A 13,476-nucleotide genomic window follows, 5' to 3' on the forward strand; every position below is an offset into this window, starting at 1 on the left:
TTTGAAGTTAAGGCTTAATAAAGATATAATTAATATTTAAATGCATATTCAAAATAAATTTCTACTATGTCAACACACAATATATGCCATAATCAAACTTTATAGCTTTAATTATGACAAAATGATCAAATTTGCTTGAACATTATTTGAGTGATCCTTGACAAGTTCTTGAAATGATTTAACTCCCATACATTTGTTCTTATATAGTTACAAGCTTGACTCTTGAAGTTATTGAACTATATCTATAAGCTTGTATGACTTAAGTATATGAGTACTTATCATTCCTATTCATTAAAGTCTGATTTAAAAATTAAAGGAAAATCTAGATGCATTAACTACGGGGGAGCAACTCATTATGCATAAAGATTTGAAGCATTCATATTCAACATAGACATTGCACTTTTAATCTAGGAGTGTTTTGTTATCATCAAAAACAAGAGAGAGAGAATGTTGACTCCATATGTTATTAATGATAACAAAACATTCTCATTTATTGGTGTCTAATTATATTATTTAAGTGTGCAGAAGAAAACTTAAATTCATTAATATTATTGGTGTTTGAAAGCAAGTCAAGATCCTTGTTTTGTCGCAAGATGGGTTAATTGGTTAAACAAGCAAAGAAGAAAGAGCTTTAATGAAGATAGATTAGTCTTAACCGATTAACACAAATCCTTAATCGATTAAAGCAATTTTGGGGGCTACACTAAGGCAAACAGAAAGGTCTTAACTAGTTAACACAAGGTTTAATTAGTTAAGCGGGTGTTGAATGCAAAACAAAAGCTTTTTAATTAGTTAAAGGAAAAGAGTTAGCTGGTTAAAGGTCAAAGTTAAAGTGTTAAGAAGTGCCAAGTTTCAAATTCAAAATATTGATGACTGTTCAAGGCACCAAACCAAGAGATTTAAAGTTGAAGACTTCTTAATTGGTTGGAGCCCATTTTTATCAGTTAAGGATGAATAAAGATAAGCTTTAATCAATTAAAGGGAGCATTAATTGGTTGAAAAGAGGTTAGCCAAAAACAATGCTTGAAACCATAAAGTTATTAATTAGCTAAAGCCATTATTAGTTGATTAATAGAGTAAAACAGACTATGAGACAGAGAAGATTTAATTGACTAAGAAGTGTGGTTAACCAGCTAAAAGCTTATTGTCTGCACATTTGAATTTAAGGACAAAGTAACAATAAGAAATGGCTAGTTTCTGTCTCTAACGGCCAGAAGTGATTTTGCAAGTATTTAAAGCCTATCTAACAGTTAAAAATCATAGAGAGAAGTTATCCAAAGTGATTTTGAGCTTAGAAGACCAAAAACTTTCTTTTTACACTTGTATTTCACTCCCATCCTTTGAAAAAGTGTTTGAGCTTAACTTTTTACATCTTAGATCAACTAAGTGATCATTTGTACTTCATTTTTTCTTCATTTCTTGTTTACTTAGAGTGTGAGAGACACTCTAAGGGGTTGATCAAGCTTAGGTTAGCTTGGTTGTTGTTATAGGTTCTAACTAAGCCTTAGGAAAAGTTAGTTTTAGGTTTTGGTTCATCTCGAAAAAAACTATTGTTAAAGGTTATGGCTAAGCTTGTGCAAAGCCATTTTGAGTTTTGGTTGATGCTGTGAAAAACCATTGTTCAAGGTTGTGGCTGAGTTTGTGAAAAGCCATTGTAAAAGCTTTGTGGAAGCTTGGGAATTCCACTGATTTTAGTGAATTGATTTGAAAATCCTTGATTGGGAGATCAAGGTAGTGGATGTTGGTCAAGGGAATTGAACCACTATAAATCATTGTGTTTTATCTACTTTCTTTTATTTTCATTTTACTCTCAGCACTTAAATCATTCCTCCAACAAGCTTTAAACTTTCATTTTCAAATTCCTTTAATAAGCTCTTTACTTAGAAATAATTTGTGTCATTCCAAAAATGCTATTCACCCCCCTCCAACATGCTCTTTGGGACCAACAAGCATTGCCTTGTATTACTTATTCTATGTGCATCTTTTTATTCTATGCATAAAATTTCTTATAAGAATTTTTATGCAAGGGGCAAAATGTAAATGCCCAATTTTGACTACTCATTATCTTTTGAAATATTGTGCTACAAAATGGGAACAAGTGTGGAATAGTTATTTCATATGGGAAAGTTAAAGTAACTCAGAACAAATGGCAGGGTTCATTAGTTATTTTTACGTTTGGGATGTTCTATAAAGTTTGGCTCAGTAGCTCAAATATATAAATAGTTAAGAGGCTCTTAACCTTTTTTTGAAGTACACGTGTTTTACCCAAATCTTATTCATTACATGCTCATTCTCCTAACATCCAATAAGCCATTCCTTAATGTACTTTTCTATAACAAGCACTTTCTTCCATGGTTGAGCTTAACATCCAATAATTGTTCTTTAACGTGCTTTTCCATGACAAGCACATTTTCCCATGACTCAATGTGTTCTCCTGCAAGTGCTCTCATTCTCCTAAGTGCTCTTATTTAATATAAATATGAGAGTTTGGAAAGTTGGGAGGCAATTAGAAAGAATCAAAAACATAGTAAAGACTACCCTTATAACTCTCCTAAATATAAATATGAGAGTTTGGAAAATTGGGAGGCAATTAGAAAGAATCAAAAACTTAGTAGAGACTACCCTTATAACTCTCCTAAATACTCTCTTTACTTAGCCCTTTCCATCTACCGTGCTTTGTTGCTTTCTCCACCTTTTCTTATTCCTCACTGTCTGCCACCAAAGCACTTACGCTTCAAGGACTACTCCAATCTTCCTCTCTATTGCCTTTAGTGCATTCAGTTTCACTTATTGTAACACACACTCTCTCTCTCTACTAGAAGAACCCTTTACAACATGTAATCCTCTTAATGAATGCTAATCGGTTCAATTAAACCATCACAAACTTATTGAACTTCAACAAAAAAGAAAAATTTTTTTCAAAATGTCAACTTTACAACTACTTAAACATAAAATTACGGTTACATTGTGCTAAGAATACTTTAAATTTTCCTCCTTTTTTTATTGCATAAAAAGATAATATTCACACCCATATGTAAATAAAACTATATATATATATATAAGAGGTATCTAGTCACCAATAATTAATGTAGAAAGCTCACATGAAAATTAATTGTACCAATGAAGTTTCATCTTCATATGTACCGGTGCAATAACATATTTACTAAAGTAAAAGTCTGAAACTTAAAAAAAACTTTTAGAGGGAGACAATCTAAGTCGAAGATAGTCCAATTTCATAATAGTTATCATAAAAAAGCTTTAAAATAATATCACCAAAAGCTTAATGGTAACCTTTTCTTATTTTCCTTCCATTTTCTACCACCCATTTCATTGGTCCAAAGCTCAAACCTAAAAAACTTTGTTATTGCTAGAAAATCCCCAAAATTAATTTTTTTAATTTTTACAACTTCCATATTTTTTATGTATCACTTTCTCTATATATTTACATTATAGAAACTTTTTCTACTTTCTTAAATAGAACCTTTTTAAGAGAAAATTAATGAAAAAAAATCATGTAAAGAAATAAATCATACATAACTTTGTAGTTGTAAACGAAAATAACAAACATAACACAACTAGCATGTCTACTTTGTAGTTTGCTTACACTATTCAACCAAGTTAAAGTCAATGTAAGCCAACATATAACTTTTAATATCTAAACATGTATTTCTTCTACCAAACTATCACGGCAAGGCCCACCCTACATTGTTGCAATTAAGGTTAGTTGTCTGTGATTAGAAGCATTCATAACTCCTCTATTTAAAAGCCAGAAGAAAGAATTGATATCCATGAATGAATAAGTAAATTTTAATCATAAATATCACATAAGCAACGTTTATGGACAACGATATATTATACACTATTCAACCAAGTTAAAGTCAATGTAAGCCAACATATAACTTTTAATATCTAAACATGTATTTCTTCTACCAAACTATCACGGCAAGGCCCACCCTACATTGTTGCAATTAAGGTTAGTTGTCTGTGATTAGAAGCATTCATAACTCCTCTATTTAAAAGCCAGAAGAAAGAATTGATATCCATGAATGAATAAGTAAATTTTAATCATAAATATCACATAAGCAACGTTTATGGACAACGATATATTATACACTATTCAACCAAGTTAAAGTCAATGTAAGCCAACATATAACTTTTAATATCTAAACATGTATTTCTTCTACCAAACTATCACGGCAAGGCCCACCCTATATTATTGCAATTAAGGTTAGTTGTCTGTGATTAGAAGCATTCATAACTCCTCTATTTAAAAGCCAGAAGAAAGAATTGATATCCATGAATGAATAAGTAAATTTTAATCATAAATATCACATAAGCAACGTTTATGGACAACGATATATTATATACACTATAAAGCAATGAATTTAACCCAAAAATTTGAACATGAAAAGCATATTAATCAAGCATGAAACTCATGAAACACATACATAAGAAAACATGTATATTTACTAAAGAGAAATTTGCAATCAAAATTATAATAACTTACATAAGTAATATCTATTAAGGCTGACTTCAAAAAAGCAAATCAATAAACTAAGAAAATACTGAAGAATATAAGATATTTCAATTCAAAAGAAAGTAACTTAAAACATTTTACAATATGTGCTAATAGCCTATCTAAACGCTGAACACGCTACAAAACAATAAACAAAGACGAAGTTACATTAACATCAAGATAAAAGCATCTGACTTAAAAGCCCGAGGACTGATTTGATAGAACAAATGCATAATAATGTTTTAAAAACAAAGCAAATATAATTTGACTATAAATAAACCATGAAACATAGATATCTAAAAACGAGCAAGATTTCAATTTAAAATTTCTATACCATTACTTTATAAGACACAATGATAAACTCCAAACATAATCCGATGTAAAAATTAACCTGAGCCAAATACTCAGTTAGTCGATCTAAGTTCCCTTAAAAACAAAAATGTAAAAAAAAATCAGTAAGGAAACCCATGAAAAAGTTAACAAAATCTACATCGAAGACCAAAATATCAATAACAAAGGTGCAAAAGAACACCACCCCATGTTCTTATTGAATATTGTAATAACTACAATGAAAAAAACAAACTAAAGGATGCCGACACCCGATCTAATACATTTTAATGTCAAGGCTTTGAACTTTTGGTTAATCCATTTTCCCTAAATAGCAATAGTGAAAAAAATTATAAAAAAACTACAAATAATAGCAAAGAAAATAACAAAAATACAATTGTGAGGAACATGGTAATAGAAGGGAATGTATAGTAAAGAAGAAATTGTGTAAAAAAGAACTAAACAACTCGAAAGTTCAAAGTTCTTTTCACCCAATAAGACCCTAGCTATTAAACTAAACAGAGAAAAGGTAGACAAAGCCAGTACAGAGAAGCACAAAGAGCCGAGGGAAAAAGAATGCAACCAAAGTTGGAAAAAAGAAAAGCAAGACTGAAAAACACAAGTAGAAACTTCTAGTAACTCAAAAGATAAGCAACGAAGACGATAGCAAGTTGATGATGGACATGGAAAAGACAACACTGAATAACCCAAACAAGACACCTATTTCGAGCCACACACATCCACCGGTTGTACAGAATGCAGTGACTAGGTCTAAATCTTGAGAAACCAAAAGTCTCTCATGTGAGTCTAGAAACAAAGAGACGCAGGGAAAAAAAACATATAAGAAAATGATTAGCCATGCCACCCGCCCAAGCTTACTTGAGGAAAAGTCTAAAAGCATCGGGCATGCAACCCGCCCAAGCAAACCCTACACCAAATCACATTCTCAAACCCAAGACAAACCAATTCCTTAGCACGCCATGTGTCAAACCAACAAAAACCCAAATGTCGACTTTTGGGGAGCCCTATTAGGGCTTCCTTTAATATATAGTTATAGATGTTCTTCATAGATGTACTCTTCTCATGATTCCCAATAAACATTTTCTCAGTAACTACTTCTAAGTAATCGTTTCTACTTGGTATATGTAAAAGACACACTAGAAATTCAATTAACTCACCTTTTGAGAGTTTTAAAATTCTCTTTAAACTTTTCTCAAAAACTCTTTCTTTTACTCACCTTTTTTATCTTATTTTCCACCAAACTCTGTCACTAAACTTTCTTTACTTTTTCTTTAATTTGTATCATTTACCTCCTACCACAAGCACTCAACACTTCAAAGATTACTTCAATCTTCCTCTCTGTTGCTTCTAGCACATTTTACTTTATTAGTTGCAACACTTCCTCTCTCCTTACTAAAAAAATCCTGTATATTTTGGTGACACAGTTGTGTAGGAGTGCTTGCATTAAGTAAAACTTCACAAAGAAAAGTCTTAGGCTACTGGAAAAATGGACGATTCTACTGACAATCAAGGTTGACCTATTTAAATCTACATGCAAGACATGAAGATGCTTCAAGTTTCCCAAGAATGGATGCAAGTGTTTGAGGACAACAATGAATGAATGATGAAGATAATTGCCCAATTTACATCCTCAATCGTCACAATCTCTAAATCTCAACTGCCTAACTTGTATCCTTGATCATCACAATCTTTCAATCTCAACCCATGCAACCTAATGGTAGTGAAAACGCAACTAATAAAACCATCAAATCTAATAGGAATGGAGAAAATGGGGAGAGCATAGTTGATACAGTAGTTGTTGCAAATGCCAATACAACTAATCCCTTTGTCAATGACAACTCTATTAAGACAACTTTGGCAACCAGTAATCAAGGTTCTTGACTAAAGAAGAGCTTTAAAAGCTATTTGATCAGAACATAAGCATGAACTTTGTCAGAGTTTGACCTAAAATTGCCATATCTAGCCAATGTAGTTGCTCATACCTTAAAGACTACAGCATCCCTAAGTCCAAGTATTTCAGTAGTAAGTCCAAGGATACTTGAGAATATGTTACGAAACTTGGAAAGACTTTAAAAGTAGTGAGATTAGATGATGATATGAAGTTAAAAGAGTTTTTCAAGCCATTTATTGAAAAGGCATATACTTAGTACATTAATCTTACCCTTGGTTCTATGGAGTCTTGAAGTCAAATGTGTGAGATGTTTGGAGACAATTTCTTATCCACCTAAGAAAGGGTTACCCTCGTTGACTTGGGAAAAAAGCACCAAAACTCTAGGGAGGATCTCATGGAGTATATCTAATGCTTCAAAATAAAGGTGTTAGACATACAAGACTCCACGATAAGAAAAAGCTAGTGAAAGTTTATATTCAAGATATGTTCGATGAGTATAAGTTATATTTGGAAAACTTACCTTTTCCTACTTTTAATACATTCATTGAAGCTGAACAAAAAACCAATAATACGGTTCTTAGGCAAAAGGGAGCTACTCTTTTCGATTAAATGAATACCCCAGTGAATGTAATTTAAGGAAGAAGTTGAGAGCATTCAAGCAAAAGGTCGAAAAGGCTTTCAACCTAATCTAGTATCTATATGAGACAATCTAATAAGAAGAAAACAATATGAAGAAATCGATTCTCCCCCACTATTCTTAGGTTCACTAGATGGAGTCAGAGTACTTCTCCACAAATGGATTTGAGATAGACGGATGAAGTTACCTTATGTTCTGTTGCCTCCAACAACAAGAAAGAAGTTTAACCTAAGTTATTGTGACTATCATCGAATGATTGGTCATTCATTAGCTAAATGTAATTAGTTGCATAGAATATTTCACAAAAGGGTGCTAGTAAGAGAGTTACTAATTGAGAACAAGGTTCAGAGCAACCCTTCCATGACTTCTACTCTTAATTACTCCATATATTAAAATTTGACATTGAAAAGCAAAGAAAACTCATATTTGAACTGTAACTTTATTACATTCATTTTGGTTGTACTTCATTATTCATGTTTAAATCGTAGTTTTATCATTCATACTTGGACTGTACTATTATTGGTCGTAAGTTTTATCATTCATTTTTTTGCTATAGTTCATTATTCAAATTCCAACCACAACTTTATAACTCCTACTTTGGTTACAATGATATTATGTTATTAACTATAAGGTTTATTATTCATTTCGTGGCATAACTTGCTTATTCACAAAATGGCTGCAACTTTTAACACTTATCCGAAGGGTTGAGATAAGCTCATTTATTCAAGGTTGAGATAAAATCTCTCTATTGTAAACTTGAGAGCTCCCCTTTGACCAGTCATACGAAATGTGAACAACGTGTAATATCCACATGAATAACATCACTCAAACATGCTTGACAAAGTTAATAAAGGAGAAAACTAAAGCAACAACGAAACTTGTTCATGAAACACCGGCAATCCGATATGCTTTAAAATGGGAACAAGTCCTTCCCCGCTTCATTCTCGAACTTTGATGTTTTTTTTTTTCTTTTATAAGTATTGATCATATTCATGTATGATATTTGAGGACTTTGAAGCTGATTCAATAATATGTAGCTGAGGCATTTATATGAGCTGTATCTTTACTTTCGTTTTATACCTATGAAAAATATTTATGTTATTTATTGGAAAAAAAAAAGGAGATAACACTAATAGTTTTTATTAAATTTACCATTTTAATACTTTTAAAATGCTCTTTTATTTTCTCTCTTATCATGGTAAATTCCATTTGTAATCTTTAATCTTTAATCTTTTATGTTAATTCCATTTTAGTTCTTAACCCCTGAGTTATTTCAATTGGATCCCTAACTTTTCAAATTAGTGTCCTTTTGATCCTTTCATCAAATTTTTCCGTTAAATTGACGTTAGATTTACATTTTAGATTAAATTACACGTTCCGTGACATTTCATGAGAACTTTTTCTTAATTACTAACGAAATTATGCTACAAAAAAATCGAAATGGAATCACTTAAAATAGAACAATGATCATAAATGAAACCTACTTATCTCTTAAACAAATAAACTAGAATAGATTTCCCCGTTCCATTTTCTGGCCCTGCCCTCTTCACAACTTTTTTTTTTTTGAAAATATACTTTTTATCTCCCTTCAACCGAAAATAGGTTAATCTCATCAAGCAATTATCAATTCTCCATGTACCTGGAAGTGAAACGATAAACATAAAGACAGTCACGACTCCGGTGACCACGGTTTGGCTTAAAGATACCAATCATTAATTCACAGATGGTCTGCACTTTGCGGAGATAGGACAATGCAGTCCCAGACAACCCAGAACATTTATTCATTGACAGCATCAAGGAAGGTTAAGGATCAATGGGTTCAATGACTTAAAATTTAACTAATGACATGGCCAAGCAGCCTCAGCCCTTAGAAACCAAGCCGCAAAAACATATTCCTGATAACAAGAAGATTCCAGGCAATTGATTATGACATGCTGCTAATCATACAAAATAAGAAAAAGGTCCAAGTCAACCTGTCCAATATAACCATAGGTGAATACCAGGGAAATAATGAATCCTTGAAGATGCAGAAAAACAAGTTGGTTATTGCTTCACAGAAATTTATTCAGATCTAATAAGATTAACATAATCCTCAAGTGATACTCTGGCCAGATTGAGTTTGAAATAGAAAGGGCAAGAAAACAATGTTCTGAACTAAGAACAATCTTAATGCAAAACCAGAGTCGGGCACCACAATTTCTTCACAGGTAGTAGCAATCAAACTGGAACTGTCGACAAAAACACAAGCAAAAGTTTGGTCTTCAGGTTCTGTCTTCAAGATTCAGAACCAGCCTTAACAATGAAATTCTGGCGGCTGATGGGATTCATCACCACTGGTGGACCAGCAGTGCGGGGCCATGCCTGAAATTTCTTGTCAGTTTCTTCCCACCATTCCTTGTTTGAGACAGTTGAAGGTGTAGTTCCTGAGTTGGAGTGGAGAGTGCAATTATTAAACCTCTGCAATAGCCATAACAAAGCTTCAAAAGTATAACAGCAACTTACCTCCAAAAATCTTCTTGTCAGCAATAAGCTGATCACATACATAAGCAATGGCAAACGATCCGAGCACAGCAGGAATTATGTACTTTGTTGCCATTTTGAAGCTGCAATAATAAGACAAGAAGAAATGGTCAAGACAAAAACGAGATAAAGTTGCACGTGATAATAATGAATTTCAAAATACCACTCCAAAAGAACAATTATTGGCAGGCAAACTAGCAGAGAACCAATATACCAGTATGAGTTGTACGTAATAAAACTTATTTTCAAAAAGAAAAAGCATTTAATAATAATATAAATAATCAAACAAGGTTGATATTCTTGGCATAATGTATTTCTCCGTACATGCAAAATCATAAAAGTGTAGACATGCTACTGGCCTGACATGTACAGGACTACAAGCCCATAATGGTACTAAAGGCCTCAAGGGTTACAGTTCAGTTCTCTTACAGGACAAACAATAATGCATCACATTCATATTTTAAGACTCATCAAATGCGCAAAACAGAACCTGAAAACAACATACATCAAATTATTGGCAATTTAAAGCGTTATTCAGGATTTCAGAACTTTATTTATGTTCCAATAGTGTAGATTGCTTAGTGTTACCTTTCCACCTTCCTCCCCCTCCCCCCCCCCCCCTCCCCCCACCCCACACACACACACACTCACCCCTCTCTCCTTCTCGCCTTTTTATTTTGCCTTTTACTTTTCATCAATAACTACTCTCTTCTAACCCAATGCAAAAGATAATCATCTCATCTGGATTATCTTTATAATGGTCACCATCTGGATTGGTTAAGAAAATGGATCTATAGGCTCCCACTACTATAGTATTGACTCTTTATTTAAATGCATTTAGACTTAAATATAAGAAGTAGCTAAAGATTGACTAGCTTAACCAAGTTTCTATCAAAGTAACTTACCAAGTTTAACTTTTTTTTAACTAGCCCAAGAAATAGGGCGACCTTACTTATGAACTACTAAAATAACTTATCACAACATTATTTGACCATATAATCTTGTACATTACTGACTCTGCATACCATAACTGACTGCTATTGCGACTACCCTAGAAGCCTAACTTATGAAACCAAGAACTCAAATTCAAAAGGTTTCTACGATATATAGTAAACTACAAACCCTTAATCCAATTCTTGTTAACTTCAGCAATTTTTCTTTTTTCACAATATATTTGGAAAGATAGTTGAGTTACACCATGAAGGAGCACACCTGCAGCAGCCTCTAAATGTGTTCAGTTCTAAAACCCAAACCAAAAAATGCAGATGCCCAATGATGGGATGCTTGTAAAAGATTTATTTGTTCTTTTTGAGTCATGCAGGGTCTTATTTTATTTTCTGTTTCCTGGGTATTAATTGTCATTTGCTGCAAATTGCGAAATCTTAATATAGAATCTTATTTCAAGTTTTCACATGGTTGCAAGTTCAAGTCCAACCATTCATGGAAATCCACATTGAACTAGGAGCATTAGTTCTAACCAGACTAGGATATTTAGGAGTCTATGTGTATTGCTTTTATGATAGAGAATTATTATCAAAAGAAATTCCAGAATTATTGCTCTTGTGTGATCCAATGAATCCTAACTATCCTTTCTTTTCAGAAAAAAAAAAATCAATTTCCTCAGTTTCCTCGTGAATTAAAACCTTGAAAACTGCCCATAAAACCCTAATTATCTAGCCAATCCTACATCGCCCCATTTCTGCTTCCTTTTCTCCTAAGGGAAACCAAAACAAGAAATTCACAAAAATGAAAACCATCCTCCAAAATGAAATCTTGAATACAACAACGATCAAATTCTACCCATAAAACTATCAGTCTTCTGATCTTTTTCAATCCAACCTAAATCAAATCCATGCAAACCCAAATCATAGAAAGCAAAACCTTTATGCCAACCAATAAATAAAAACACAAAGCAACCATTTTTCAATTCTTCTTATTAACAAACTTAAAATCAACCATCAAACGAAGCAAAAAAGAAAAAGAAAGGGAGCAGCATCAAAATTATGAAACGAAACCCATAAATCTAGAACAAACACAACAAAAGGTTGTATAGCCGTATAATGATCGGGTCGAACCTACCTGGATTGCTGGGTCTCAGGTCAAGAAGTAGAAAGCCGGAGAGGAAGAAAGGGAACGGAACTGCCTGGAAAGAGGACAAAATTCGCGTGAGCAATTGCTTTGTGGACGGAGGTTTTTTGTTAATAGCCCTTTAGATCCAACGGCCACAGTCTTTTCTTCCAATCCGACGGTTCAAGATGGTTGTATGAATACACTATAAATTAGGAGAGGAAAATTAGAAATTTTTTTTTTTTGCTTTTTGGCCAACTAACAAGGTTGGCTATACTTATAAGCTGTAAAATAAGAATTAAATTAGATTTATTAGTGAGAGGGTCTTACCCTACTTTATACCCATAAGTATATATATATATATATATATATATATATATTAAATTAAAAAACTTTAATGAAAGAAGACTCTCCATCCGCAGAAAACATGAGAGGAAACTCACTAGTAAGAGATTTGCCATGGCTAAAACCATTGTTGCAAACTGAATTCTACAGGTCATGTGAATGTAAGAGCTCAAAGCAGTGTAATTTTTACTGTAGAGATTGCATGGGATCACCATTCTGTGAAAATTGCAATAACGACCCCCATAAACATGAAGGTCATGGAAGTCTCCAAGTAAGTGTTTTATTTTGTTTCGTTTAGTTTCAATTAATCCTTGGATGATTGCATAAATCATAGGAGAGTTGATGGTTATGTGTTGGTAGGTGTACAAATCTTCAAGCAGGCCAGGGATTAGGATTCGTGGCATAAAGAATTTGATGGATGTTTCGGATATCCAACCTTATCTCTGCAATTCTTTTAAGCTTGTATACATTCATAGAAAAAGAAAGCAAGAGCATGAAAGTCGCATTAATGGTCGAAAGGGTGACAAGTGTGAAGCCTGTGGCTATGAACTACAATGTTCCACATCAAAGTTTTGCTCAATTGAATGCAAAGTGAGAACCCTTTTTGTTTTTGGTTTTTACTTTGATTGATTTTTCTAGTTATGAAAAGTAACATCTCTGTTTTTTTAGGTCAATGGAGTGAAGGATGTGGAGGAGGAAACAAGCACTGAAGAGGTTCATGCAACTGCGACTACTCGTCCCACTTGTCAGCCTCTTGCTCAAGCCGACCCTAATTCTTTCAGGAAAAGAAAAAGAAAAGGGATTCCTCAAAGGTCTCCCTTCCTTTAGATTTTTGTATTCAATTTTTTTTATTCTTTTTTGAGATTGCAGGATGAAAGTATAGCTCAATTTTCATGACAAGAACATATTCATATTAAATCAACATTTAAATTTGATCCTTCCATGATCACAATTTTATAGTTTTAATCTTTTTATTCTAATTTGTTTAAGTTGACATAGTAAGTCACACGATGAAATTTAATTGTAATTTTAATATTGTTATAACTGTGGAAAAACTATAATAGCAGCATTGAGATGGTGAGAACCAAATTCAACCTTTCACCTTTATTTTCTTTTATGGTTTCATGATTGAAATAACAATCATTTTATCAA

At 32.8% G+C, this 13,476-nt stretch overlaps 2 protein-coding genes across 2 annotated transcripts; one reads left to right on the forward strand and one right to left on the reverse strand.

Annotated features, from left to right (window-relative positions):
* Positions 1 to 9,417: 9,417 nt before the first annotated feature.
* On the reverse strand, positions 9,418 to 12,132 carry LOC18598968 (ozone-responsive stress-like protein (DUF1138)). The gene is made up of 3 exons (XM_007028717.3): positions 11,992 to 12,132; positions 9,895 to 9,995; positions 9,418 to 9,815 (listed from the first exon to the last, which is right to left on the reverse strand). The coding sequence occupies exons 2-3, from the start codon at positions 9,986 to 9,988 to the stop codon at positions 9,667 to 9,669; spliced, it is 243 nt and encodes an 80-aa protein (XP_007028779.1). The 5' UTR covers positions 9,989 to 9,995; positions 11,992 to 12,132; the 3' UTR covers positions 9,418 to 9,666.
* A 255-nt stretch (positions 12,133 to 12,387) lies between these two features.
* Positions 12,388 to 13,222, forward strand: LOC18598969 (uncharacterized protein At3g50808-like). The gene is made up of 3 exons (XM_007028718.3): positions 12,388 to 12,595; positions 12,685 to 12,915; positions 12,994 to 13,222. The coding sequence occupies exons 1-3, from the start codon at positions 12,407 to 12,409 to the stop codon at positions 13,150 to 13,152; spliced, it is 579 nt and encodes a 192-aa protein (XP_007028780.3). The 5' UTR covers positions 12,388 to 12,406; the 3' UTR covers positions 13,153 to 13,222.
* Positions 13,223 to 13,476: the final 254 nt, after the last annotated feature.

The sequence above is a fragment of the Theobroma cacao genome, chromosome 5 (genome assembly GCF_053813885.1).
Source record: "Theobroma cacao isolate CCN51 chromosome 5, ASM5381388v1, whole genome shotgun sequence".
NCBI classification, from domain to species: domain Eukaryota; kingdom Viridiplantae; phylum Streptophyta; class Magnoliopsida; order Malvales; family Malvaceae; genus Theobroma; species Theobroma cacao.